The sequence below is a fragment of the Amblyomma americanum genome, chromosome 1 (genome assembly GCF_052857255.1).
Source record: "Amblyomma americanum isolate KBUSLIRL-KWMA chromosome 1, ASM5285725v1, whole genome shotgun sequence".
NCBI classification, from domain to species: Eukaryota; Metazoa; Arthropoda; class Arachnida; order Ixodida; family Ixodidae; genus Amblyomma; species Amblyomma americanum.
In genome coordinates this window covers 514,982,051-515,008,594 of record NC_135497.1, presented here as the reverse complement: position 1 = coordinate 515,008,594, position 26,544 = coordinate 514,982,051, and the positions used below count along the sequence as shown (strand labels likewise).

Genomic DNA, 26,544 nt, shown 5'->3' with positions numbered 1-26,544 from the left:
GGTAGCAACGCACGTGCGTTCAGATGTCTCTTCGGCGAGCGCATCTTCGAACAACTTCGCGACGACTTTCTTTTTTTTTCTGTCTTTCTATAGCACGCTTGTTCGGGGCACGCTTACTTGAAAAGAACAGGCGCGCAGCCTATCGATGAAAAGTTATAAGCATGGCCATTTTTCGGGTCACCAAGTCTTTTGGGAAATCTTCGCGTCGGTGCTTTCGCTTTGCCTCGCTGCTGTTCTTATCGTAGAAGGAGAAACCAAAATAAATAGATATCCTGTTCGCTGCCATGCGTCGGCCTTTTCATTTAATTGTAATTCTTTTCTTTTTTCCTCCACAGAATGGAGTCATCACCTTCAAGGAATTCATCCGAGCTATTTCTATCACAACGAAAGGCAACATCGACGAAAAGTTAAACTGTGAGTGCATCTGTTTCCTCTCCACCACTGTAAAAACGACTGAGGAGAGCAGGAACATTCTGCTCAAAGACGCTAGTAACGTCTTGTGTAAAGGAATTTCTTCCTAATAAAGACCGGAGCTTTTCGGTTTTCATGAAGGTAATGTGACACATACAGTTAAATATCACTTTACGGAATATCAATTCAACGAAGTTTTCAGATCAAAGAACGTCTGAAAAATCCCCTCCCCCCCTCCCCCCGAAACGCCATTGAACCCAATGCAGAAGAGGCAGAGTAGCATCAAGTGAACTGAGTTCATTACAGTGCAACTTTTAGTTCACCGACCATTTTGGAAAGCCCTCACCTACAGTCTCCGCGTCCGAATGCGTCAATTTGGCAGGCGTGCGGCAGTTTTGCCCACGAAACTGCAGTGTAGACACCAATATTCTGAAAATGGGCGCAGATACGAAGCTTACGAAGCTTACCGTTACTAAGCTTCGGGAGGCCGTGTGAGCTTTAAGTTAGTATGACTGAGCCGTAATAGCGCGCATTGGCTAGCGCATTTGCCTTGGTCGTACTCGCAGCTGCAGCCGAGCAGTATTCGCGTTTCGTGGAGCGGCGCAATAGCCTTTGTGCTTGTAGTGGCATAGCATCTTGAGTTTCGAGTGGTAATATTAAATGGCAGCGTTAAGGGTGAAATTGCTAGATTATATCGAAAGTGCATGACACATGCATGGAGTTTTCTGTATAGTGAACGAAAACCATTCGGAGGCATTTCAACACCTGATCTTGACTGCGGCTCAGTAAACGTCTACGAGCTCATTTTGCTTGAGCGAACATTTACTTGCTTTCCTTGGAATTCATTCAAGTATTAGTTCATTGTATTTGAGAAATCCCCGAAGTACATCAAAACGTTTCGTGTATTACTGAAGTTTTTAGAGCTATCCCGCTCATTTCGATTCATTCCTGCGATTGCGACGCCTTGATATGACCATTTCAGTATCACCAGATCCGCACCACAACTTCTAATCGGAGCGTTTAATTCCTCTGTAGAGGCTAGCTTTATTTAAAGTAAAAAAAAACACTCTCTAGAAAAAAAATTGTCCTCCAAAGTGACAGCAAGTGCATCAAACAGCAGTCGTATTCTATTATTTTATGTGTATACTTATCACTTTGCTTCTCAGTTTCTTGCGGGCATTACAGTCAATTCGATATTTTCATATATTATAGAAAACGCTCTGAGAAAAGCTTTGTTCAGGACACAGCAAAATTGATTACGATAGGCCTGTCTTGATAAGCTGTTAGGGAAGCACGAGGATGTTTGCTTTAAGCTGCATGTTCTCCACTGCGCATGGAAGCATTTCTAGCATAAAATTCGGCGCACCCAACCGGTAAGAAGAATTTCTTGTCGGCCTGTACAGCAAAGGGCTTGATAATGATAAAACGCTCTAAGCAGTTGTTTTAGCGACAGGTGCTGAAAGTATTTTACTTTGCGCAAGAAGCAGTATAGTAGGTTTAAACCAGCTGCTGAGGAATGTTACTTACGTGGCAACACAAAATCGCACCGGAACACACCGACAAGCCAACAGATGAAAATGAATGCAAGCACTCGCTACAGTCCGTTTATAGGCTGAAATGTACAGAAAACTCTCGTCTTTAGAAGCTGCCTCTTAAATTCTGTGCAAACAATCAGGCATAAAGTAAAGGCAGTGAGCAATCGCATGAAATGTGAAACCTGGATCAGACTTCTCGCGATCCTATTACACTGCAGAAACTTGAGAAAGAAGACACTGTTTTTCGGGAAGACTGCCACCCAGAGCTGCTTTCAAACAAAGATATTTTGATGCCGCCTCAACAGATAAAGTCCGTTCATGTTGGCGTTAAATATGCCCGTGATCACTTAATATTACAGAATGCCGCACTAAAGGCAAAGCATGCTTCAAAAGCTTACTATCCGCATCTGGTTATTGGAAGAGTAAGTCTGTGTTCTTGTAGGCTATGTACCACACTTAATAGCTTCATTCATTTAAAGCCGGTCTTGCTGAGACAGGCCACATGTTTCCTAATCTTCTGCTATCGCACTGGGAGCGCCACATGCTTAAATATAGCACACCAGAAATCTTTCACCTTCCATTTACGTCGTACTGGCGTAAGGTACGTCTAACACGAATACGACGACGGCGGCAGAATAAAGGCCTGTCGCCGACGGCTGGGACAGCGCTTCATTCCTCCGCGTTCAGTCTCCAACTGCACTTTCCCTGGACGAAGCCGATCTCTCTTCCCCGCCACCAGAGGCGCCACCCACCGTTCATGAGCCGCTGCAAGCCTCAATGCCCACTGTGCGTTGTTTCGGCCACCATACGCGTCCCATACGGCCCGTGGGCCGCAGGGAGCCAGTGGCACTCAGTGACAAACGTACGGAAAGGAAAAAAACGATTTCTAACGTTTAGTCCATGGTCACTGACGGCTCGAGCGACGCGAATTCGTTCCAACTCTGCGTTGTCGGAACAGGTAATCGCAACACGTGTTGTGATTTCGCAGGGGCCTTCAACTTGTACGACCTGGATAACGACGGTTTCGTGACGCGGTCCGAGATGCTGGACATAGTGACCGCCATCTACGTGCTCCATGGCAAGGCGGGGCCCGCTGACTCGGAGGCCGCCGGCGCGGACAACCCGCGAAAGAGGGTCGACCAGCTCTTCGCAAAGCTAGACACCGTGAGTCTGCATGCTTGGATAGATCGGCAGCCTAACTAGGTCGCAGGTACTAATACGGCTCTCACACGGGCAGAACACGTTCCGGACTGAATTGCTAGATTACAAGCATGTGCACGTGCGAGAAAACATTGCAGTCAAAGCAGAAAGCTGACCTTGTTGATGGTTCATCCCTAAAGAAAAACAAAATGCCGGTACAATTATGCTTTCTGATTGATGCGTCTGAGCAGCACGGCTGTTTGTGCTTTAGCGATTTGAAATGCAGTGAAGAGACTCCACAAACACCTGTGCGGAGTTCGCTCCGACAGCGCCTTGCTGTCGGTGACGCCAGTCCCGTGAGCCGTAAGGCTACGGTGACCTTATGGTCACGCGATGATACCTGATGTCGCGATGCCCGTGGCCGGTCACGCGATGGTCGACGTCATAGTCATGAGACCACGAGATGGTCCCGTGATATGTTGCGCCAAATCCTCTCACGACTCAAGTGAGCCATTAACTGCTTAGCAACAAAAAGTAGCGCTGACATGGGGGCAGAAAACAAAAGGACAGGACGCAGGCTAAACATCAACTGAAACTTTACTCATACAAGGAACGCGTTTATAGTTCAAGGGCATGTGGTGAGTTCAAAAAGTGAAACAAAAACTTCGGTTCTTGCCCACGTGGCAAGCTGGTCGAGTTCTTTGTTCGATACGGTAATCCAATGAGTGCTCGATTCCGAGCTAAAATCGAAGGCCTCAGAGATCTTTCGATGGAACAGCGTGCCTGCCCTGCCCAACAAACAAGTAGCATAATAATTTGCCTTCAATGTAGGTGTTGCAGAGTTATTTTATTTCCCGGGCATAGCTGTTCGACACATTAGATGAGCACTGGTGAGATTCAAAATACCAGTCGTGTCTGGGTTGAAAATCTTTGCAGCTTTAATTAAGTTTAACCTTTATTTAGTTTTGTCACGTTTGATAGAGGTGTACGATCAAAAAATGCTGTTCGCATAAGTTCTTGCCTAGACCCTTTTCTAAGTGAACTCCTTTTTTCCTAATTTGACAAACGTGTTGCAGCGTGCATGAGAGAAAATAAGAGAGTAATGAAATAGTTCAGGTTCTTTTCATAAAAGTTCAAAATAAATTTCAGGCCATGGCTTGTAAAAAATGCTTGTTTACATCTTGGGCGCATTTTTTGGATGTTTTTAATCGAGTACGCACGATGTCGGATAATATATATTTGCCAGTTAAGCAGTAAAGATGGCGCTGTACTACATGAGCACGTGAAGCCGACGTCGAAAGTGCCAGCCTTGGCTGCAGGGCCTTGCAAGCTCGGCCCGCCTACCCAGCGATTGTGCCCTTTGGTCATTGTTTCCAAGTTAATGTGTGCCGTTGTGAAACTCCCCCCATTCCCGGCAACGCAGGACGCTGACGCCCGCATCAGCCGCGAGGAGTTCTGCGAGGGTTTCAAGACGGACCCCTGGATCCGGCGCGCCTTGCTCAACGCTGTCTCGATGCCGGACCAGCCCAAGAGCCTGCGCAGCTTCTCCACCGCCTCCTCCGAATGACCCGCCACGGGGGCGCACCACCGCCCGCCACTCGGCGGCGGAACGGCGGCGGCGGCTGCGCAGCAGCATCGCTGCTGCGACCGGCGCCGGCAGCGCCGAGTGTGGCCCCAGCCGCACGTGGTCACCGCCGCGGTGCACCATCACCGACCCTCGTCGGCAGGCGCACGCCGCGCGGCGGCCTCGGCCGCCAGCTTCGAGCGGTGAGAGCACAACTGTCACTATTCCGAAAGACAGAAACGACGACCTTGTACACCACGCTAAGGCATGCATCTCAGCAGGGACAGCCCCCAAAATGTAAATTTTGCGATCCCATACCCTTCTCTTCGCACATTTTTTGGGACTGCCTACAGTCAAGATGGCTAATCGCGAAAGTCAGGAGCAGAAAAGTTCTCCCTGCGTCCGGACTTGTGTGGCTCTATGTGGCGGCAACTTTTGCAGACCAAATGATTTTTGTCCATTGCACAAAACAGGTATTGCGGCCATTCCGTGGCTGGAAAGAACGGGACAAAGACCCAAGACATATACGACCTAGCGTAACACTCCAACAATTAAATAAAGTTTTCGTCTTCTTCTCCTTTCGTGGCACTGCCGAAAACACATTTATGTTGCCAAATTCGGCTGAAGAATGTTTGCCGTTTGCCTGCCACTCACACAATAAACTCAGATGCGGTTCGCACGGAATTTTATTTACTTGTAGAAGTTGAACGTCACCGAAAGAAAGACGTGGAAAATAGGGACGTTTAGGACATCGTTCTGGTAAATAATAATTTCCTTTGTCAACGATGGAAGCATGGGCGGAATATCGTTAATCAGAGCGTCGACAAATGGTGCAGGCATTTTATTCGGGTGGAGGCCTTCTTAGTATTGCGTTCGAGACTACATTAAAACCTTAGCAACCGTCATGTTCAGGCTAGCCGAAAGACTCAGAGCATGATAGCTTTCTTTGTTCACTAGCTTCCCTTTAATATATAGCTTTGGGCTCAGGAGCACGCACGAAGCTATTAATACTGTCCACGAGTGCCACGTAGCGAAGCGTGGCGCACATTCCTTTTATTGAAACAACCCTCGTATGCTGTGTACAGAGCAAACGTGACACATATGGGTTCCGTTTGAGACAGACTCATCACACTCAGTGGCTTTCGTACAAATAATGGATGCAAAAAGGTCACTTGCCAAGGCTTTAACACGCTTGACGCATTAGAGAGCTCTGCACTCGGTTAGGAAGAATGCCCTGGCGCGAAGAGAGACCCAGGACGAGCGCCATTGCCTACGGAGGTATAGTGATCGACGCACACTTCTCTTTTGTCTGTAAGGCGAGCACCTGAAGTTCGTGAGCTTGCGTATTTCTATTTTTTGCCAAAGCACTAAGTTCACGAAAGCTCGCATCCCACACGCAGGATTGCGCTGGGCATGGCACGCTTTCTTTGTTTTCAACTCTCAATGCACGCTGCCGTGCACGGTTACTCATGCGTCCCATATGCTTTCTACATAGGAGTTTCTACATGGTGATAGCATTGCACAGATGACCTCCTCGAAGCAATGAACGTATTGGCGTTGACTAGGCCACGAGTGTTAGCCTCTGTCTACAGTAAAATCGCATATCATTAAGGATCTGCGCATGCTGAAGGTTTCCATTTAGTCCGCGTTTCATTGCTAAGCTGTTCCTGCGGCGCGTTGAGTGGCGAAGTTGTTACAGTATAAGTAGACAATACTGACTGCTGGTGTTTCTATTGCTCCTCGCTATGGCTGAGCGCGCCACCTCTGGTGCTGTGCAGGATCCCCGATGCTCGCCGCGCGTCGGCCGGTATGCCGTCGGCCCGGCGGCCTCGTGTCTCCTGGTCCCCAGACACGTGGGCGCCGGCGCGGAAGCTCAACCCCAAGGTGGTGCTAGTTCGCAGCGCCCAAGTCGAGGCATCTCGGCGAAGACACAGCCACTCTGCGGCTGCAAGCGGATGCCCGAACTTCGGGGCACCCCTGACACGGTACCCGTAGCCGGGCGGGCCTTCTGGCGGGACTGTTGCTCTGATAAAAATACGCAAGAATGCTCATGTGCTGGCGGCGACATCCAGACCTGGCTGGCGTGCATCGACTGCCTATTGCAGCTCGAGGCTTACATGATGTCCCAAATCATTGGCAATGCGTGCGCCTGAACGCACATTGGTCCGAGTTTCTGAGCAGTTCTGAGAACCCGGCAGCATGACCCATCGATAAGTACACAATGAGCCGGACTGAATGTCATTTTCAGACTTGGCCTCTGTGCATCTGTCGTGTCCTGCTGCAGAAAGAAATGACTGTCTCTGGCCTGTCTGTCGGCATGTTGTGGCAAATACATTGCCGCCTATTTTGTTCTTCCTGGGTTGAGCGCCAGCGGGGAATTTCGTGAATTAATACGTAGTCAACACCGCGATCCCCCCATCAACTAACTGAGTTGCTGGCATCGTCCTTTTAATCTTTCGCGCTTGCTTCAGAGCTGCATTGCTTGATCTAGGCCTCAGAGAAAAGTGACACGTTCACAGACGTGTAAACATGCTCTCTGTGGTTGCTGCACTTACGCGTCTATACTTGCACTTTGTGACAGTGCTGCCGTGAAAACGCTAAAAAAACGCTGCCTGTATTGGCATCAAGGCGAATCGTAAAATTCTGGAGCGGTTTACGGCAGCGGACCAGTGCGTACCGATAACTTCATAAGGAAAAGAGAAAAGGAGGAAGACATGAGACTGCCAGAGCCCTGCGATAAACGCGTAGCTCTCTCCAGGACCGGAATGCTGAAGTGAATGAACGGAAGCTTGGGGGTGTTCGCTTACCCTGCGTAAGCGTTGGCCTTTGCTGTGGACGCTGATAGGAAGACCATCCGGCGCTATCGTCTTGCCGCGCTGAACGTGCGCTGCTTAGCGCTCATGTTTCTGCCGAGGAGAGGTAGCTTAGAAGGCTGGGGAGGCAGCGGGACTTATTCCAGCTGCTACGCAGGTTTAGTGAGGTTCGCCACCCCAGTCCTGATTCATGCGTCAGAAATTTTATTAGGAGCACAATCACCAAAACAAAACCCATGCTTTAGGAATGTGGCTTTTTCTCGCAAAAGCTAGCTACCCCCTAAACTCTCCTGTCTGGTTCACAAAGGAGAAATAAATCTTGTTGGAAAATCGAGACTGAGCAGCGAGCTGACCATAACGATCCAAAATAATCCGATACGCAACTGGCCGTTGAGTGAGTGGGAAAAGAAGCTAGGTCCGCACCGCGGATGCCACACCACGCATGAAGTCTTGTGAGTTCAAGAACAGGATACTGTTGGCAACAGATTAGAAACTGGGAGAAGGTGCGTGCTCTCTGATTTACGAGTTTTGCTCTCAGCGAGACGATGGAGGCCCTTGCAAATAATAGAGCATGCATTGAGGGATGTGTCAAATGATGGAATGCATATGACGTCGTTAATAATGCGCATTTTTTCGATAATTATTGGTTTAGGTTAGAATTGTGACTATTTCTGAGCTTGGTGTGTTCGTCTACTCTATGATGAAGCTGCGTTGACAAGACAGTCACGTTAGTGACATCAGCTTGGGCGTTTATTGGCGGTGATCAACGAATAACAGATCACCTTATAATTTGTCACTAATCCAGTACAACGCCCACTTGAACGAGTAATAATCGACTAAGGAGGGAAGGAGCAGGCACAATACCTGATATTCTGAACAAATAGCCTTTGGCACCCTCTGCGCGTTTTTCGTTTATCGAACGTATTAAGGGTGCGGAAGATAATCTTTCACTGAGTGCGCTTCATTAATGGTGCCGTAGGTTATGCTAACTGCGTTTTTTATGACAGTCACACTGGCCTTATTTGGGACACTTACTTATTACGCATCGGTAAATGCTTTTGGGATTTCCGAAATATGCCTTAAGTGCTAATCGACAGTGCCTTACGTGCACTCTTGATTGTGGTTAGGTATAGGTTTCTTGAAACTGCTCGAAACTCTCAAGAGCGTTTTCACTATACAATGCTAACGTCTAACATGGTCATCTGCTAGCTTTTTGTGATATTTAAACGCTAGGGTATCTCAAGTAACAGCGACCCCCCCCCCCCCTTCAAAACTGGGAAGGTTTCACGTTGGCGGGTGAGAGAATTACATCAGAAGGCGCCATTTCTTGGTTGGTCATTGTGCCGGATAATGGCGGGCGCAATGCTGCTAGAAATATTTAATACAAAACAGTCCGTGCTGCTGAATTGTTTTAGCAAACAAGAACCCTTCTAACGTTGACGTTTACGGCACTCCACGACACAACTATTGCTCAGCACCTTCTGGGCTCACCGAACAGCACCTGAAGGTGTTTTTAGCCAACCTGCCGCCCGTGACACACTTCTCAGCAGAGGAAACCGTGGCCAAGTGTGACAAATCTCTCCGGCATCTCTTATGTCCGCCACGCTGTCTTGCTGCCTATTTAGACGTGCTGTGGGTGCATGGCCAGCTGTAAATTTAGAGCTAATTTTTTGTGAAACTGAACCGGCTGGTGTGCAAGCCGGTGACATTCCCTTCAACTAACTACTTAGCTCTCGGGTTCTCAAATCACGCGAAGGTTTATTTCTTCCTGCCGCGCGGACGTTTCAACCGTTCGGTCGTATGAGCTTCTCCGAATTTTTCTTCACAATGCCGCACAAAACCGTCGCGTGTAACTTAGCTTGGGGTCACTCCTAAGAAACTGCTAACAACAGGTCGTTACCTTAAACATCGCGTGAAGGCAGTCATACGGCACCTAGACGGGAGCAATGCAACCCGTTGGTAGTCGAAGAAATTGGCCCCTACCCAAACATGCTATCACAGTCTCTACCTTACACTCGCTGCACTTAATCAGCTGATCAGAAATGGGAAAAGAGGTCCGGCCAAGCACTATTTGTTGAGCCACTCGCAACGGGCCCGATGTTAGTCGAATGGCGCTGTTATTCGGGAATAATTAGGCTAGCATCTCACTTATGCACTCTGCATTCAGTGTTCCAGTCAAATCAACTACATGAACTGCGAGACTTGACTCAGGTGGGGAGCCAACCTCTCGAATTGACTGCGGCTCTTCACCTCGCTGTGTTGTGCTGAGGAGTTAAGGAAGCGTAACTATAGCACTTTTCATTGTTTGCATTGCTGTAGAGTCAACTGACCTGTCAAGAGATAACCTGCGTTGGTTAGCGCACGTTACTTACACCGATGCACCCATGCCAGCCCATTGCAGAGTTAGCGAATGACCAGCCACGAATTCGTACATTTAGCAAAGCTTCCTGCTTGCTAAGGTAACCAGCTGTGCTTATCTACTGAAGCAATAATTGATTTCCGCATAGCATAATTACTTCCTGTTCGCCCAGTACCGACGTACCAGGGATATTTCTGGTCCCCATCGAGTTCATTACAACGTAACTCAATGCAGACCCGGAGTTTCTAAATTGACGACTTCGACAGCGATTGCAACCCTGCTCGAGACAGAGCTCATTTTTGAAGTGCGATCGACACTTTGATCCGGGTTAGCGGGTGCTACTCGCGCTTAAAAGAACAATTAAATGTGAACCTTAAATGCAACCTAAAGAAGAGAACTTTAAAAGTGGCTGTTGTTTAAATCAGTGTAGCTTTATTTGCAAAACCGTGTTCATACTCTGTGCATCGCAAACGTGCAAGGGCAATCGCTAGCACCCACGTGCCCGGGCCGGTGAATGTCGTTTCCTTGTTTTCGCAATAGAAACTTTTGCAGCTGCGTCGTAACCGGGAAGTATTTATCTGGTGCCATTTCTTCGCTTTCGCTTTCTTATAACTTACTTGTTTCGCGTAATTTATTCAACCTTGGAGGCGCAACCTGGCATGTAGCAGGCAAACTCGCAGATGCGGATTGAGTATGGACGTGCGTCAGCGTTGCGTGTCGAGTAGGCTCGAATCTTCAATCTGGATTGGACTCAGTCAGGACACCCGTGACAGTGGTGCAACGCGGCGTAGAGCATGAAGTCATACAATCGGAGTCATGACATTAGGCTCACAGATCTTTCGTCAGCGAGCGGCTTCTTTATTTTCGAGAAAAATTTATTTCAAAAGTGTTAAGTTCTGCAGTTGACTGTATCAGACAACGCCGGACCCGTGTGCGCAGTGGGCGCTAAGACTGCGGAGGCCATACAGGACCAGGCTGGTTACTAAACTGAATGCGGTATCACCGCACAGTTACTGTGAGAGGGGGACGTCATGGCAGCTTTATTCTCTTCCTCGGTGTTACACTTAGAGAGAATTAAAAAAAGAATGGCAGCACCGCTTGTAACTCTTGGTATAATTGCACAGAACACAGCGAAAGCGCCATTTTCCTTTTGTTCCCGTCGTAACAGTCGGCTCTCTCATTTACTTCGAGCTGCCTTCCATTCCAAGCGCCTAGCGCTCGTAGACATTGTGGTTCTGATTAGCTAATCGATTAGCTAGATGCGGCCCATCCGAAGCCATGCTGCTTAGCCTACCCTAAAAGTGTACAAATTACACTCACTTTTACTCCGTAGCCACTATTTTCCAAGCTACGTATCCTATACTTTGAGAGGAAGCTTGTCAGCGAGGCTTTTACAGAACCTTCGATGGGTGCGCCAACCCTCACCTGTGGCTCAACTGTTTCACTGCGTGACCTTCAGTGTTCTTTCCTTCTCCAGAAGTTCCGCTTTACGTGCGCGAGCTGTGTGTGTATATAATGATGCCCTATCTGATTGCGCAATAGCCAACAAGGCTCTCTCCGTCTCTCTCTCTCTTTGCAGTGAAAATGACTTAGCGCTGTGATTTAACGCCGCGGCGCAGCCATAGACAGCGCGCCCACGAGCCACTTCTAAAGAGCATTTTAATCACTCGTCTCTTGCACCACTCTAATCGCCTTATAACGCGCCGGCCCCTCTGCGAATCTTGGAGTGCATACAGCGCATAATCACTAAAAAGAGGGTCACAGCTAAATAGCCGCAAGGCGCTTTACAGCATGGCATCAGTGGTTTGCTATAATTTCCATCGTGCTGGTGGGTAAACTTGCGGTGAGAGTCAGAGCTCCGTGTCTGAACGTTCTTGTGATAGGAGGCGATGAGGTAGGGCGCATTCACGGCGCGGAAAGCAGCCAGCCGTCTAAGTGCGCGGTCACGTCACTTTCTCAAGTTGTCTAAAGCCACAAGGAATGCTGGGCCAGTAGTAATTATAAGATTCGTGAACGTCAGCCGCCGTATACGACGATGCCGGGCGGTTGCGACATTTCACCGCTTTCTGGTCAAAAACGGGGATGTGGCCCATGAGCACATCGTGTATATGCGCAACCTTTAGGCGACTGTCAGCGCTGGTGCCTCCGGCTACGCAACTATTGTTGACGCTGTAGAGCTCTTAAGCTTAAGGAAAGACCAACCAGAATTGCGAGCTATTTATTTTCTTTTCGAAGGCCTTTTTAAATAGTGCGGTTGCACTCCTTGGACCTAATGAGACGTGTTAGTTTTCTGATTACGGCAAAAAAAGGAAGAAAACTGTTACCCGGTCTCGTCCTTGACGGGTGACGGATAAGCCTAGTAAAAAAGATGAAAAGAACCAGCGAAATGCCTCCAAGACGGCAACCGAAAGAACAAAAAAAAGGAACCGTTGGCCATCGTGTCACGCATTCATAGGTTTGCTCAAAATTTTAAGACGGTGGTGGCAGTGGCACTCGTCTGATGTGCACCATTATAAGGCTGTTTCTGAGACGCAACGGCAATTACGACTGGCAAAGCAGAATCATCTGCGCGGGCCACAAGTCTCGCAGCGCTCACTGTGATGATGGTGTCGGCTGTAGCGTGCCATTATAAGGCTATGAAAGATTAAACGGGAAAAGGAGGCGGTGCAGTTTTGAATGTCGTCGTAAACATGCATTGACTGTAAAATGAGTGAACTCATATCCCCTGCATTTTCAGTGTCGACAATGCGGCTCCCGCCCAAAACTGCACACCGTCATCGTATTGCAAGCAGGTGGAACGCGAAATCACCGTGTCGTTTTCAATACACAACGACATCAGCTGGTGCACCGATTGCACCTGCTGACAAAGCACCCTATCTCAGACACACGGCTGATTAGCAAGCTGTGCACCTGTCCTACCAAGACAGAAGAGTCACAATGCCCAGCAGTTCGTTTTATTACATTTTTTTATCCACGTGCCTCTTGGAAGCAATCATATAACTGGCTCAGCCTTCTGTTGTGCCTGTCCGTACATTCAGCTGATCCACTTGCAGGCTGGGGATCGCAGCTGATGTTTTCTTGGGCCTAAGGTATAATTGTCTTCATCAGACGTAAATGCTTTACCGAGAATGCTGTTCTCGTTTTCTTCAATATGCGCTGCGGGAAACATAAATGCGGAAGAAAACGAGAAAACTTTAAGCATTGCAAGGCAGGAAATTTGGGAAGTGAGAGCGACGGAACACAATGAACGGAGCGGACGCCCGCCCTCACATTATTTTCCTCAGAGGTAGGCACAGGAGAAACGACGAGATACAGCGCACGTAGTCCAGTGCCATCTTTAGTTCTCGCGCTGTCAGTCAAGGCTATCATTCCAGCACTACGGACTCCAAGGCAATAACACATGTCCCTGCGCTGCGGAGTGGCTTCGCAGCAATGGCGGCTTCCCGCGCTTCACTGGAACAGCGCAGCTTTCTTAGGCGAACCTTCTCAACGGAGGCTTCTCGCCGTTAATGTCATCCTTGCAGCACTGTCTCACTGAAACGTGGCAGAAGCCGCAGGTTGTGGTCGGCGAATCTGAACGCGCATGGCCGTTCAAAGGAGAGAACCGACCATGACTGGCCGGCGGGTACACCGCTGTGGCTTTACAAAAGCCATCTTGGGCCACCCCGGGCTCGGAGAATCCCTCAAAGCGGCCACACTTTCGTGAGAAAGGCCTGCACAGCCTTCGTAGAGCAACCACGACACGTCGCTCCCTGCAGAGAGCGCCAAGTTGGATACGTGCAATAAGAGATTTCGCGCCACGTCGACTTCCACGAACAATCCACGCCTGCTCTCGGGGCGCTCCCTGAGGGCGAGAAGGCCGCAATGCGCCCCATAAGTGCCGGCGGTTTCGAGTACATTGTTGCACTGACGTGACCGCAATGACGAACGCCTTATCTTGATACTCTCTATTTCTATAAGTATGTGTTAACTGTTTTTTTTCTCCAAGGAGACACGCAGACTATCAGTGGATTCGTGTGGATCCTTTTAACTATGTGAATCTTTTCGTCGGGTTCCCTTTCAAGGCTCCGTGCGCACTTCGCATAGCTGCCGTGGTGCGTCGTTTGACTTTTCTCCTCCCACGTGCGATCTCCCCGAAACCCATCGGCGTGTACAACTTGTAGCAACCAGGGAAAAGCAATAGAGTATCATCTATAAACAGCGCAGTTCTTGCTCAATTACACGTCTGTGAAAGTCACGTGTTGGTTGTACGATTCAGCGTTGTTGTTGAACTTTGTTTTCTTTTTCCGGAATGCGGTCAAACTATCAAGGCTCGTTAGAAAGGCAGCACGGGTGTTTTCGGACACTTTAAATGCTGTATATACTCCACCGGTTTTCCTTCGTGTACGACGACCGAGATAAGAAAACACGCACTGTCGCAAGAAATTCAACTTTGCCTTCAAAATACATGTTGATGCCAGCAGCAGATTTGCATACCGAAACCTACGTGAATCTCTTAATCTTGTCCTGGCAAAGATCCCCTCCCCGGGATAGTCGTGTCTCACACAGGGCGTTTTTCTTATTAGTGGCTCGCGCTACCTCTTGCAAACAAAAGGAAATAACACATATTTATCGGCCTCCGGAAAACGCTCCCGGTGCGAAGGTCTGACGCATGTCACACCGCAGCTCTCCGCTTGCTTCATAAACGCTTGTCAGTACAGTCCCGCAGTTCACAAGAATTGAGAGCACAGAACCAAGACAGCTCCAAAGAAGTGCAGGTTGTTACGCGCAATGCAGCGTTTTAGATTGTAAGAATAGAATACACACAAGCCGCATGTTAAAAGAGAACCTAGGCTGCGTTGAAGGATAAAAAGCAAGAGAGATGAAGATGGTACAACTGCCCACTCGGAAATAATGCCATCGCTTGGGCTACATTCACCAGTTGCTACTGCCAGTAATACGGAATTAACGCAAAACGACGGGAATCGGGTAGACACAAAAGGATCACAAAAGCGCTCAGACAGCCCTGTCTGAATGACAACATTTCAGACGGAAGACCGGCCTGTCACAAGGCTGCGTTGTGTTAACGTAACAGCCAATTTATAAGCTGCCGTTGCTTATGAGGCGCCAGCGATATTAAACACTTGATATTTAATATCGTTCCGCACTCTTTTCGCAGTCACGAGAAGATGTATGGAGAAAGAAAACGCACATCATCGCTGGAAAAGAACTTCGTGAAGCTCGCTTGCACTAGTCTCCCTTGGTTTAGAGATAGCGTTTGCATTGCTTTTGGCTGCATATAATCTAGATTACCTTAGGAGGGTTCCAGGAAATGAGGGCCTCCGTAGGATGCATACGGGAGCAACAAGCGGTCAATGAGGCCAAGGAAGCCGTAGGGCAGTGCTACCACCACTGCGTCTTGTTCAGCTTTTCGGAGGAGGAGGGTATTGGGCAGGCCTCAGATAAATCGCTCGCGCGAAATAAAAGTCCGCCTGCGGTACTCACGACCACCAGCACTCGCATGAAGCGGGATTTGTCATCGTCAGCGAGGCAGTCTAGTGTGAATAGTCTGCCAAAAGTAACCAGACTGCATGGCTTGCTTCTTCCTCATATGGTGGAGCCCCTACGGCTTTCCTTGAAACCAAAAGGTATTGGAAGGTGAGGAAAAGGGTTCTACTTACCTCAGAGATATTTATAGCTATACAACTGAGAAGCAAACCTGGAAGCCTGGTTACTTTAGTGAAATGGTGTACATACGAAGCGACTGGGCAGCCAACTCTGAGTATGGGATGCGTGTTAGCGATTGTTCTGAAAACAGAGGGCGAGAAAGCCGCCACGCCATCTGACGAGGTACACCACTGCACGGAGCACCCGGATGTCATGTGCCCGGCTCCCACGGGCGGCATGCCTCCTTTCCTTTCACTTTGTAAAATTGTCTCTCGTGTAAATTATTGCTCAATTTCATGCGCTAACATGAGTTTCAAAGCTCTGGATTAGATCATGTGCCCTAGTCTGAGGAAGAAATACGAAAGCAACGCAGTACAGGTTTACTACGTTTGATAGTAGTGATATGTTATCTCAGCGGATAGCACGTGTGAACAACCTAAAATTAAAAGGCCACTGATTTATTCCCGCAAATGGCTGCAAAAGATGACACAGCAAGGAGACACATGAAATCTGTGTAGTCCCAGTGGGCTTCCATACTCGTGCAACACGCAGGTTTAGAAGCCCGTAAACCTGGCCGCGCCTTCTGGTATTCCGTATTCAAGGCGCGAGCCCTCCGATCCTGAATCTTAAGCGTGGGAAACAAAGAAGCCTACTGCTTATTTAAAAAAATATATGCGACTCTTCGCTTGTTGTAAACACCTGTTATTTTGCAAAACGTTTTGTAGAGCGCTTTCTTCAAAATCGTTCTTCGCTTGGATGGAGAAACGAGTGGAATACCTTCCCCTGAAATTCCCCCAAAACAGCGACTCGCTAACTCACTGTATGCTAATGAGATGTTTTCCTTTTTTTTTATAACCATTACAGCAGTGCACTCTGAAAGACCGCAAGAGAACGCAACGCAATTAATATGCCTTGGGCATTCACGACGATTTGCAAGTAGTTGCTTATTGGATGGCTGGCCAATAACGGCAGCCAGCCGGGCCAATCACGAGTGGTGAGGCCGGTGACCCTTTTCAAAAACATTAGCGGGGTTAAAAATAATTGCAGAGAGAGAGAAGAGACTTAACTCTCGCTTAGGGTGTCGCCTTTTGCTGCGTATCATAGAAGAAAGCTTTTGGCGATCATAATCATTTCAGTCTTCTTTGTAATGTACAGCATTCAAATGCCTTCGCTTTTCTCGAATGTCTCTTTGCATGAGACTCGGTATTACATGGCGTTTTCTGCCTCCGACGCCTCTAAAATATGTCACCCATGTGCGAGTTATTCGTAATGGGTAGCTACTGCCGCATCTAGGATTGTGTGTGTACTATTGTATGCAATGTGTAGACTGCACGGTAGGCCGCGTTAATAGCGGACGCGTAGTACTGTTTGCCCCTTCACTCCCGCGCTGTACGAGCAGCGCAGAGCCGGGCTGTTATTTCACCGTCGGCTTCCAGCAATGTGTGTAGCCGCTGCCGTCGCTGTCTGTTACGACTTTGCTCTCTGTCTTCTTTTTGTAATCGCGATTCTGGAGTGAGCGCATGCACCATACTTTGGTGCTTCTACGTCGACTATGCTGCAATAAATGCATTCCGTCATCACTAGTAGCCCCGTGTTTTCTTTAACAGAGAATATGGGGGCAACGCATGCTCTGCTGCGTTTCAAACGCCAGTCAGGTGTTCACAGTCGGGAGCCAATGCGACCCATAAGCTGTCATTCTCTTTCTTCCTGACCACCAACATCAACGATGTGTACTCGACCGTGGCACGACAAGATTTTTTACGCGAAAATCAGGGCTACAAAGGCGGAAATTAGTCGGGAGTGCGCACTTTGACGCTTGCGATAGGGGAGTAATTACACACTAGCATTCACCCAACCGCAGCCACGCGGCTACATAGGAAAGCTATGCAGCTTTCACAGAAACTTCGTACGCTCTAAACATGAATACGCCCATATGGGGAGCAAAAAGGCAGTAAGCTGTCCTCTATGAGCACTCACTTTTATAAAAGCCAGTGCACTAGTGGACAGCACCCTCCATTTATGCTCCTTTCAGTATAGAGTGTAGGTGAAGAAAATTCGCCTTCGTCCGCGGTTCGAGACCGGGGCCACCGCCCGTCCTATGCAGTCGTTCTACCGACTGAGCTAACCAGAACGAATAGCAAATGGTAGGACGAGAGCGAATTGAACAACAAACAGAAGAGGAAATGGTGCTGATCTGATGTTGATAGGAACACAAGGCGTCGTCGGCCTTGTAGTCGTCGTCCTCGGCGGTGTTGTGAGCCGAAATGCAGGTGCCTCACATTCCACCTCGGTCACGTGACCTTGTGACGGCATCTGTTAGTGCAAGCGCATTAAAATGTGTTGTTCTTAGGTTGCCGCAAGCTAATTGCTCGTAAATATTGCGACAATAAATGCAGATACCACAGAAGTACCTGCATAAACATCTGTCAATGTCAATGTGAGGACGAATATTGATTAGTTCGGTTGCAGACCATGTAGGATTTCGGGATGCGTCAGATATTGAAAGATATGTCGCGGCCTGTGTGATACCAGGTTAAACTTCAGAATATGCCAGTTACACGAAAGGCGACATGGATGGCCGCTGTGCGCGGAATCTCTATAGAAGTTCGCGGACATAAAGGGCAGAATGCGATCGACAGAATAGTAAAAAAATTCAAGGGGGCACTTTGGTGACCTAAAGTGCGGTGAGGCGAAAGCCTTTAGCGCGGTGTTGCTGCTCGTGTCACTGATGTGTGGTTAAGATGTTAAGTAGACAATTGTTGGCGAATATTAAATGCTGGAGACAATGGAGGGCGTTTGGTAGGCATCCGTCTGATTCGACGCTTTTCCGCAAGCACTCTCCAGCGTCCTAGACAAGGGAAAACTACGTATGCGTTGGAAGTAAGTAGCGTAATGGTTAGCACGCTCGGCTGCGGAACTGAAGGTTGGTGGTTCGAATACTGTCGTGCACAAATTTTTTTTCTTATAGAGTTGCTATAGAACGTGAACTCGGACGGACAGGCTCGCGGCCGCGAGTATTAGCCACTAAAGGCTTCTGCCTTAATATGCCATTAGACAAGCAAATATTGTTGCATTGCGGCATTACTGTGAAGGCACTGGGGCTAGGACGCATGCAGACGCCCTGAAAAACGTAGAGTTTATTTGTGCCTTTTGGTGTGTTTAAAAGAAAGACACCCAGCCGTAGCGTGACTGAACGCGTGCACTCCGCAGCCATCCAAAACCATACCTGCAGTCATTCTCGGCCAGGCTCTGCAGTTAAGGCGCCTGAAACACTGACTCCAACTTCGAACATCATGCAGACTGCTGCGCGTCATTATGATCGTTCCAGAGCACTGTGGTCATGCCTCTTGTAGAAAACTGTTAAGGGCACGCTCAAGAGGCGATAAACAAAGCTCGCAGCATTACTCTCCCAAGGCCGCTCGAGTGGATGTAGAGGGTTTTGGCCGCTGCCGCCAGGAAATGAGATCGTTCTCGAGTAATACCGAAGGCGCTCGTCGCCTCCCAACCCTTTCGGCCGAAGGCCCGGGTCCTCCTCTCCCAGAGATCTCAACGGCCCGCCCTCAACGTGTTATGGAGGCGGTAAGCAATTCTTGTACTCTGTTGCGATGACTCCCCCCGCCCCCATTCCTCTCCTCTTTGTGCCATTCATCTCCTTTATCGCCCATTTGCCGCAGCAGTGCCATCGGTTCTAAAAACAATCTAGCAATGAGCCCGCGGCTTTGAGTGCGCATTATTAGCGCGGCCCCATTCCCCGTCCCCTACCCCTGCCTCCGTACCGGTAACGCGACTGACGAAATAGTGTGTGCGTAATATATGTAAGGCAGTTTTTTTTCAGCCTCCAAGCAGAGAGACAGGCGAGCACCGCACTCGCTAAAAGACCTAATCAGTGTGATGTGAGCTCTGTCAGCTATGGTAACCTAGTGCTAGGTGCACTTTTTGACCAGTTGTCTTGCCTGTACAGTGTTGACTAGACAGTGCACAAAGTTTTCTGTTCTCGCAACCCCGGAGCGTCACCCAATCATCAGCTCCGAGAAGCAGCCTGTAGCAACTACGACATAAATTGCCAAATCACCTACATCATCACAGAAGGTACAGAGAAAGCTGTCTTATTTTGCACTGCATGGACGACTTAACTACAAACTTGTTTAAGACAGAGGGATAGCATCCGAGCGGGAACATGCACAACTTCCGAGCGCCGCTTTGCTCCGAAGATGTTGCAGAGCGGCGCTCGGAAGCTGTGCAACAGCAGCATTCGAGCGGACACATGCACAATTTCCGAGTGCTGCTCTGCTCGGAAGTTGTGCAACAACTTCCGAACGGAGAGATGCTCGAAAGTTTTCTCTGTTACCACTCAGAAGTTCTGCACGTGTCTGCTTCGATGATGTCCCTGCGTCGGGAACAAATTTATAGAAAAATCCTCCAAGTCATCAAGTAACCGTTGGCTGACCGATGTACCACCGCGAATTTCGTTCACTGATTCCGCGGCGACCAGGTGGCCTTCACACACACGTCACCTCTCAAATAACCTCAGCCCAGCGGTCGAATATTGTGGCTTCAGGCATCTTTAAGCTCCTGGTATTTAATGCGAAACAGGACGAGCCGTCGGGCGTCTGCACGCTGTATGTATCCGGTAACTTCGTGCTCGCAGGGAACTCAAATGAGCCCATATACACTGTGCGCGAGCTTATATGGATTCCTATCCCCTCCCGCCTAATTACCGGTGTTATACAGGCGGAGATCACGAAGCCAAGAGTGATGTCCTAGTAGTTGTGTCTACTGTGTCTAGCAAGCATATCTGCAATCTACTTTTTCAGGCGCTTCGAAAAGCCGTACGTCTGTTGATGACACGCAGTTGCCTCAGGTGGAATGCGGGAGTATAGTGCAGAGTGACGCGTTGTCATCATGTGCGTCGTCCGCTAAGCTGATCCCATTGATCTTCTATTAACTCTGTCCTTCTCCAGCTGCGGCCCCCTTCATGACGCTTTTCCCAACTTCATCCGCCTTCCTCACTCTCTGTCGGACAAGAGAGAGCTATGTTTGCCTTCTCTTGGAATCAACCTTTACCCTAAGCGACCAACGATCATCTTCTGTTCGCATTACATGCCATGCCCATGCGAATTTCGTCTTCTTGACCAAAGCAGGGATATCATTGCTTCGCGTTTTTGCCCTGATCCTGTTAAAAACAATGATCCTGAAGACTACACTACACCGCCATTCAATTCAAAACGGTGGCAACCCATCCTTTTACGTAAGGACCTCATGAGTTTTAATGGACTGATAGACGCATTTTTAAATCAAATTTTGTAGGGGATAGAAGAGTTTTTCTGCCGCACAAACGTCAACGCAGCCATGAAGAACCAAAGAATGAATTTTTTTTCTGATAACAGTAATTGGATGGAGTCGTCCTCTGTACATTTAACAACCAACATTGCAAGAGCGACGCACCGTTCTAGGTTCCTGGGTTCCTGGCATTCTGCATGCAGAAGGGAGTGACGCCCGCAGAAGTGAGTGCCTTGTTTGGTGCTGTTCCGCCGTCGTGGGGGCATGTGAAACGCGTTTGCAAACTCTTAAGGTCTGAACTGTGGCGACAAGTAAGGTTACGCACCGACTGGCTGCGCGCGCCATGTTTAGCGCGCTACCCGTAATGGATTGCTTCAAAACGGTTTCATCACCTCTGAAGTGAAGCTGCTAGACTGAAGGAAGTTTGGTCAGCGCTGTGTTCGTCCTTCTTCTCTTCCTTCTTCTTTTCTTGGGCGAAAAAGTTGGCCCTCTTGATAATGGTTCATGACGAATACTGTGGCGCAAGAAGGACGAGACACGTGAGAAAAACGCACACGACAAGCGCTTAATAGCAACGAGGGCGATTATTCCAACACCCGGCAAAAATACGGTTCAAAGGGGAAGAGCCACTCAGAGAAAAAAATTTCTTTTTTAGATTGTAGCATTCAATAATTGTTTTTTTTTCTGGCCGATTATTAGTTTTTCTTTGCCCTGTTCCTTCGTGAAATATATATTAATGCCACGCTTTGGAATAAATGCCTTTGTTTTACTAATATCTTATCGTATGTGCCCTCCTTACGCGTATCGTCCTTTTTACGCTACAGTATTAATAATTAACTATCTTGTCCATATTACTAATTACACTGTCCTCCTGACTCTTAGTGCGTGCATCTGAATATTACCCATTCCTAATATTTTCTTGATTGCCTTTATGACACCTCTGACCTCTATAGCTTGCTCGATCCTCTCCGTATTATACTTCCCCTCGTAACGCTCATCTCACACTTATTCATTTGCTTTGAAATTTCTGCGGGTTCCACTCCATTTATGGGGTTCATGCTTTCATCATGAACTGGTGGACACGTTGGTCAGATATGATTTGTAGTGCAACAGCGCAATGGCAACGCTCTGTCCAGACAGCGCTGTGTCTCGTCCCTTCTCTTCCTTTGGCCTCGTGCCGATGCGCTGTTGCACTACAAATCAGGTTTTTATGTTCTGGCGTTTCTTACATTCTTCGCTCCTGGGAGAGCTTGCCAATATATCGCCTAGCTTCCCTGCTTCTATTGCACACTCCGTTATTATATTGGTAAAGTTGCTATCCATCGCCTCTACGTTAACGTTCTTTCCCTAGGTTAAGGCGGAATATTTGTTCATGACTGATATCCTTAATTCCTCTACTTTTCGCCTTACCGTTATCTCTTGTGTGTGTTGGTTTTCGATCAGATTTTCTCGTTCGTTATTCAACTGTATGCTAATTCTATAGCTCACCATCGTACACGGTCGCTACCTCCCACTTTGCGGGGCACCTGCTTATCCTGCGCGATGCCTGGAAGGGCGCTCATTGCGAACTATATCATATTTATAATCTGACCCTTCAGCCTTTTTATGTCCATTTCATCTTCTCCCGTTATCAGAAGGAAGCATTCATGACTTGCCAAATATTTTCTTCTGCAATGTTACTATAGTTGGATAAAACTCAAGAACGATGTGGCAAATACTCCTCAAAAGAGTCGTCCTTTCCAATGGCGTCGAGCGATTGTCAGTACGCCGCGGTTAAAACTTTAATCTATGTTTAATCCTCTAGCGCCTACCAGCCCCCTGCGATCTCACATTAACAGGTACAAGCGGATTAACTGCGAAGTCATGCGAACCGGTGGTCGACGCCACTGGCTAGAAGGCCTCATTTTCCGCTGCGTTCTTGACTTGTCTGCGACTGTAACAACTCTCCCTAGTCACCTACTGTCTTATCGCCTGCCTCTTTCTAGCCTAGCTTGGCAATAAAGTAGCCCATCAGAACAGTGTACTACGTTTTTTCTTTACCCGAGGTTGTCAGTTCTGCGCCTTCATGGAACCATTCGGCCATCCAGTTAGCAAGAATGGATGCGGGGGCGTGGTCCTGGATAAACTTCAGCTTGTTTCCGTTGCCAAATTTAATTTCTATAACTTCCACCCTGTCGTTAATTTTACTAATTTGTCAACGTTACCAGCTATATATTTACCGTTAAAAAAATCCCACACTTCGTTAGACTGCGGGAGCAGAATATAGCATGCACATTATAGGTTTCATCTGTACACTTAACCAGGCTGATTCCTATCACATCCCCTGTAATGTCAATAGCTCTTGGAACTCCACTGTCAGACTTGTCTATCTCCATTACGCTCGCGCTATACGTTACCAGGCTCAGTTTCCAATGGCGTCCTGACACCAGCCAGGTGTTCCTAGCAGCAACTTCGGCTATTTTTCATGATCGCAACCATCATTCCCATCATTCATTAGCGCGATGTCGGTGCACGTTAAAGAACCCCAGGTGGTCGAAATTTCCGGAGCCCTTCACTACGGCGTCTCTCATAGCCTGAGTTGCTTTGGGACGTTAAACCCCTATAAACCAAACCAAACCAATCATTCATTAGCCCTTAATTATCCCTAGGCGGGTATTTGCGATTTTAAAGAAATGACTCCACGCTGCGGCGGCGCCACTAACTACTCTAAGACTGATCGGCGCGCGTAACGACGTCATTTGCTTCGTTACGTGAGTAGTTCACCGGCATACTCATATGCTGTCGGAGTTTTGATGTAAGAATGCATCTTAGCCGCCCTGTTACATAAATGGTAGCGTGCTGGTGAGATAAAAGATGCTTTAAGTGTCATTGGGCAAGTGTGCATGGACGCATGCGCAGGCGCTATTTTTAAACACCATCACTGAGCACATACGACCAACAGAAACGCGTGTTCTGTGCACAAATGTCTACGCAATGGCAGGCCTTATCATGGCGTGCGGGTATGGTGATTTGTAATCCGCGGAGGCGAGGTGTTGTAATTAATTACTTGATTTCCATTTCGCTTTAATTATTTTTTCATTTCGTTATTTTCCTGGTCTCCGCTGTGACCGGAAACATGCATTCAGACAAGCGGAAAGTAAGAACTGAATAGAATCGGACGAAAAGAAGATACCATTGTGGCCTTACTTTCATACGTTCCTTCTATCCACTGCTTACGAACAATGAGAGAGCGTAATGCGCAGTTGCTCCGATAAAATAGCGCGTGCGGGAGGCGTTCTCATATTGTCCACGCTTTCCAAATACGTTTAAAAACGTCTTTTACTATCTAAAGTAGCGCGTGGTCATTAAAATTTATTAGCACGAATAAACGCAAATCGGGCGCAATTCCAGCAGTTGCTACGGTCAGAACATTCATACCTTGTTTTCTGCTCAAGGCGAACGACAGTCGAAGACACTTGCTTACCTGAAGTCAAAAATGCAAAATAATTGCGGTTATAGCTCTGTTATTCAGCCGTTGTACTAGTCTACAACTTCAATGTTATTGATTTATATCCGCTCCAAAATACTCGTCCACCGTCCACCATTCCGCATTCGCGCCAGCCATGTTCCCACGCCGGACAGCTATTTCTTCATTGTCTCTCGTTTAGTCGTTTTAAACCGTTTGGCACAGAAAGACTGACTCACACTAGGTCTCCAGCATCGGCAAAAAAGCGCCAGGCTGTTGCGAAGTTTTAAAATACGCACAACTATGCCTATGCTGCGCTCAGAAGCAGTTCTCCGCAGTGCCGCCGTATTGCATCAACTGAGATGCCTTATCTAGTTCGTGAAAATTGCAAATTACGTCAGGGGAAGCTAGAAACAGAAGTAAATTGGGGTCATTTGGCATTATGGCCACGAACAAAAAGACTAAAAGCTTTTAGATATTACCGTAATCAATTTTGGCTAACCAGCGTTATCATCCATAAGAACAAAAAATTCGTCGCCAGCAAGAATCTGCAAGGGTCATGGATTGCAAGCAGTTTATTGCCCCGCCGCTTCACTTTAGATTTCACCTACAATCATACAAAATTATCGCAGCACACCCTTTTTCACCACATGCTTACGAGTTTATCTCTTTCCTCTTACAGCTCCCAAAATTTCGATATTTCCCCTTTTTTCTGTTCAATCAGGCGAAGAATGGAGATGGTGGGGTTGAAACAGTACAGTAGAAGCATGAACCTTGAAATTCAGGGGATTCCAGTAGCAGCGACTGAAGACCTAGATAAGGTTGTCGTGGACACCTCATATGTCAGGGTGGTAGTGTTATAGAAGGCGACACTGACCTACTGCATCGTGTGCCTTCGAAAATTAAGGAGAAACCTAATGTTGTAGTCAGTTTCTCTCAAGAACTGCTGGTGAAAAGTCGCTGTCGGCGGTGCGGAAAAAAACCCTGAGGGCAGATAAGCCTGGATTTTACGCAGCCGATCTTGGGTATATCAATGAAATTCTGTATGCCCAGAATAAAATGCTGCTGGGTAAAGCTCGAATGCTCAAGAAGGGAAAAATTGGAAGTACGTGTTTATTTATTTATTTATTTATTTTGTTGCTATCAGGGCTGTTGAGGCCTTACAGATAGGAGTGGTAAGTTATTAATCAAAATAAAATAAAAAAGGAGAGATATTAACATAAATGATGGTGCGCAGATTTCAATTCTTCTGGTTCTGGGCGGGTGTCACAGAGAAAGATTTTAATGCGCGAAAGATCTTGAATCCTGCATGTTACCTGTGAGGCTGACCTGACAAAAGTTTAAACGTTTCTGTTATCAGCACACGGACCGACAAAACAGAATAACATTGCTTGACAAGTCTGTGACATGGAAACTTGTCAATATCGTGTGTCTTGTTTGCTGTCGTGTTTTCCGCCTTAAGAAATTTGACATCTGCACATTTAAAACAGCTGTTCACTGCTTTGTCATCTCTTTTTTCTTGTTTCTACTTGCGATGATAGAGCTACCGTTAACGAGGTTTGTACACACCTACATGATGTCTGTGATAAAAGAACATGTAGCGCCCTTTCGTCGGTATGGTTTTACATTTAACTGACTTTTGTGCTGTGCCCTATCACGTGTACAACTCGTAAACAGATGTAGTCAAAAAATTATTTTTTCCAGGCGATGAATACGCCCATTCCAGTTTTGATTCACATTACCTCAACGCTTCGTTTTGGAAAATGGTTTGGCTTATTCGTATGGCTATTTCCTATAGAACTATAGAGTGGAGTATGCTGGATCTCGGAGATCACGGCGTTGCTGACCGCTTCAAGCTACAATTTATTGACACCGTATGAGCTGGACACCCGTTTTCGGACAAAGAGCAGCAAGATCTCTTTTCTGCATCTCAATGCTCTATCAGCACGAAATAAAACCGATGATATATGAGCCTTTCTTGCCAGTTTCAGCTTTACACTTGACGTTGTCATGATCTCTCAGACATGGTACAAAAGCCACACTGATGCTCTTAGTCTACCTGAATACTCCCCATTTTCCTTAACCACAGCTGTGAGAGAGAAGGGGGTTGCAATACATTCGAAAACATTTTTAAAATGCGAACTACTCGATAATTTGTGTGTTGTAACCGAGAGATGGGCATCCTCACGAGGGCAGCCCTCATGAGGGCGTCCTCACCGTCACCTCATGAGGATTTCACTCGGTGAGGTGAGGGTGAGGGAGGATGGTCGGCAGAAAATTCGAGAGGACGAGGGTGAGGGAGGAAAGACATGGTGAGGACGAGGGCGAGGGAGGGAAGACATGATGAGGTG

General features: G+C 47.7%; 1 protein-coding gene across 1 annotated transcript in view; it reads left to right on the top strand.

Annotated features, from left to right (window-relative positions):
- Positions 1 to 17,047, top strand: part of LOC144116204 (frequenin-1-like) — a 485,524-nt gene extending 468,477 nt beyond the window's left edge. The window contains exons 5-8 of the mRNA XM_077650930.1: positions 336 to 414; positions 2,935 to 3,110; positions 4,510 to 4,853; positions 6,429 to 17,047. Coding sequence (XP_077507056.1) covers positions 336 to 414; positions 2,935 to 3,110; positions 4,510 to 4,653 — 399 coding nt within the window. The 3' untranslated portion in view covers positions 4,654 to 4,853; positions 6,429 to 17,047. The remainder of the gene's footprint in view (positions 1 to 335; positions 415 to 2,934; positions 3,111 to 4,509; positions 4,854 to 6,428) is intronic.
- Positions 17,048 to 26,544: the final 9,497 nt, after the last annotated feature.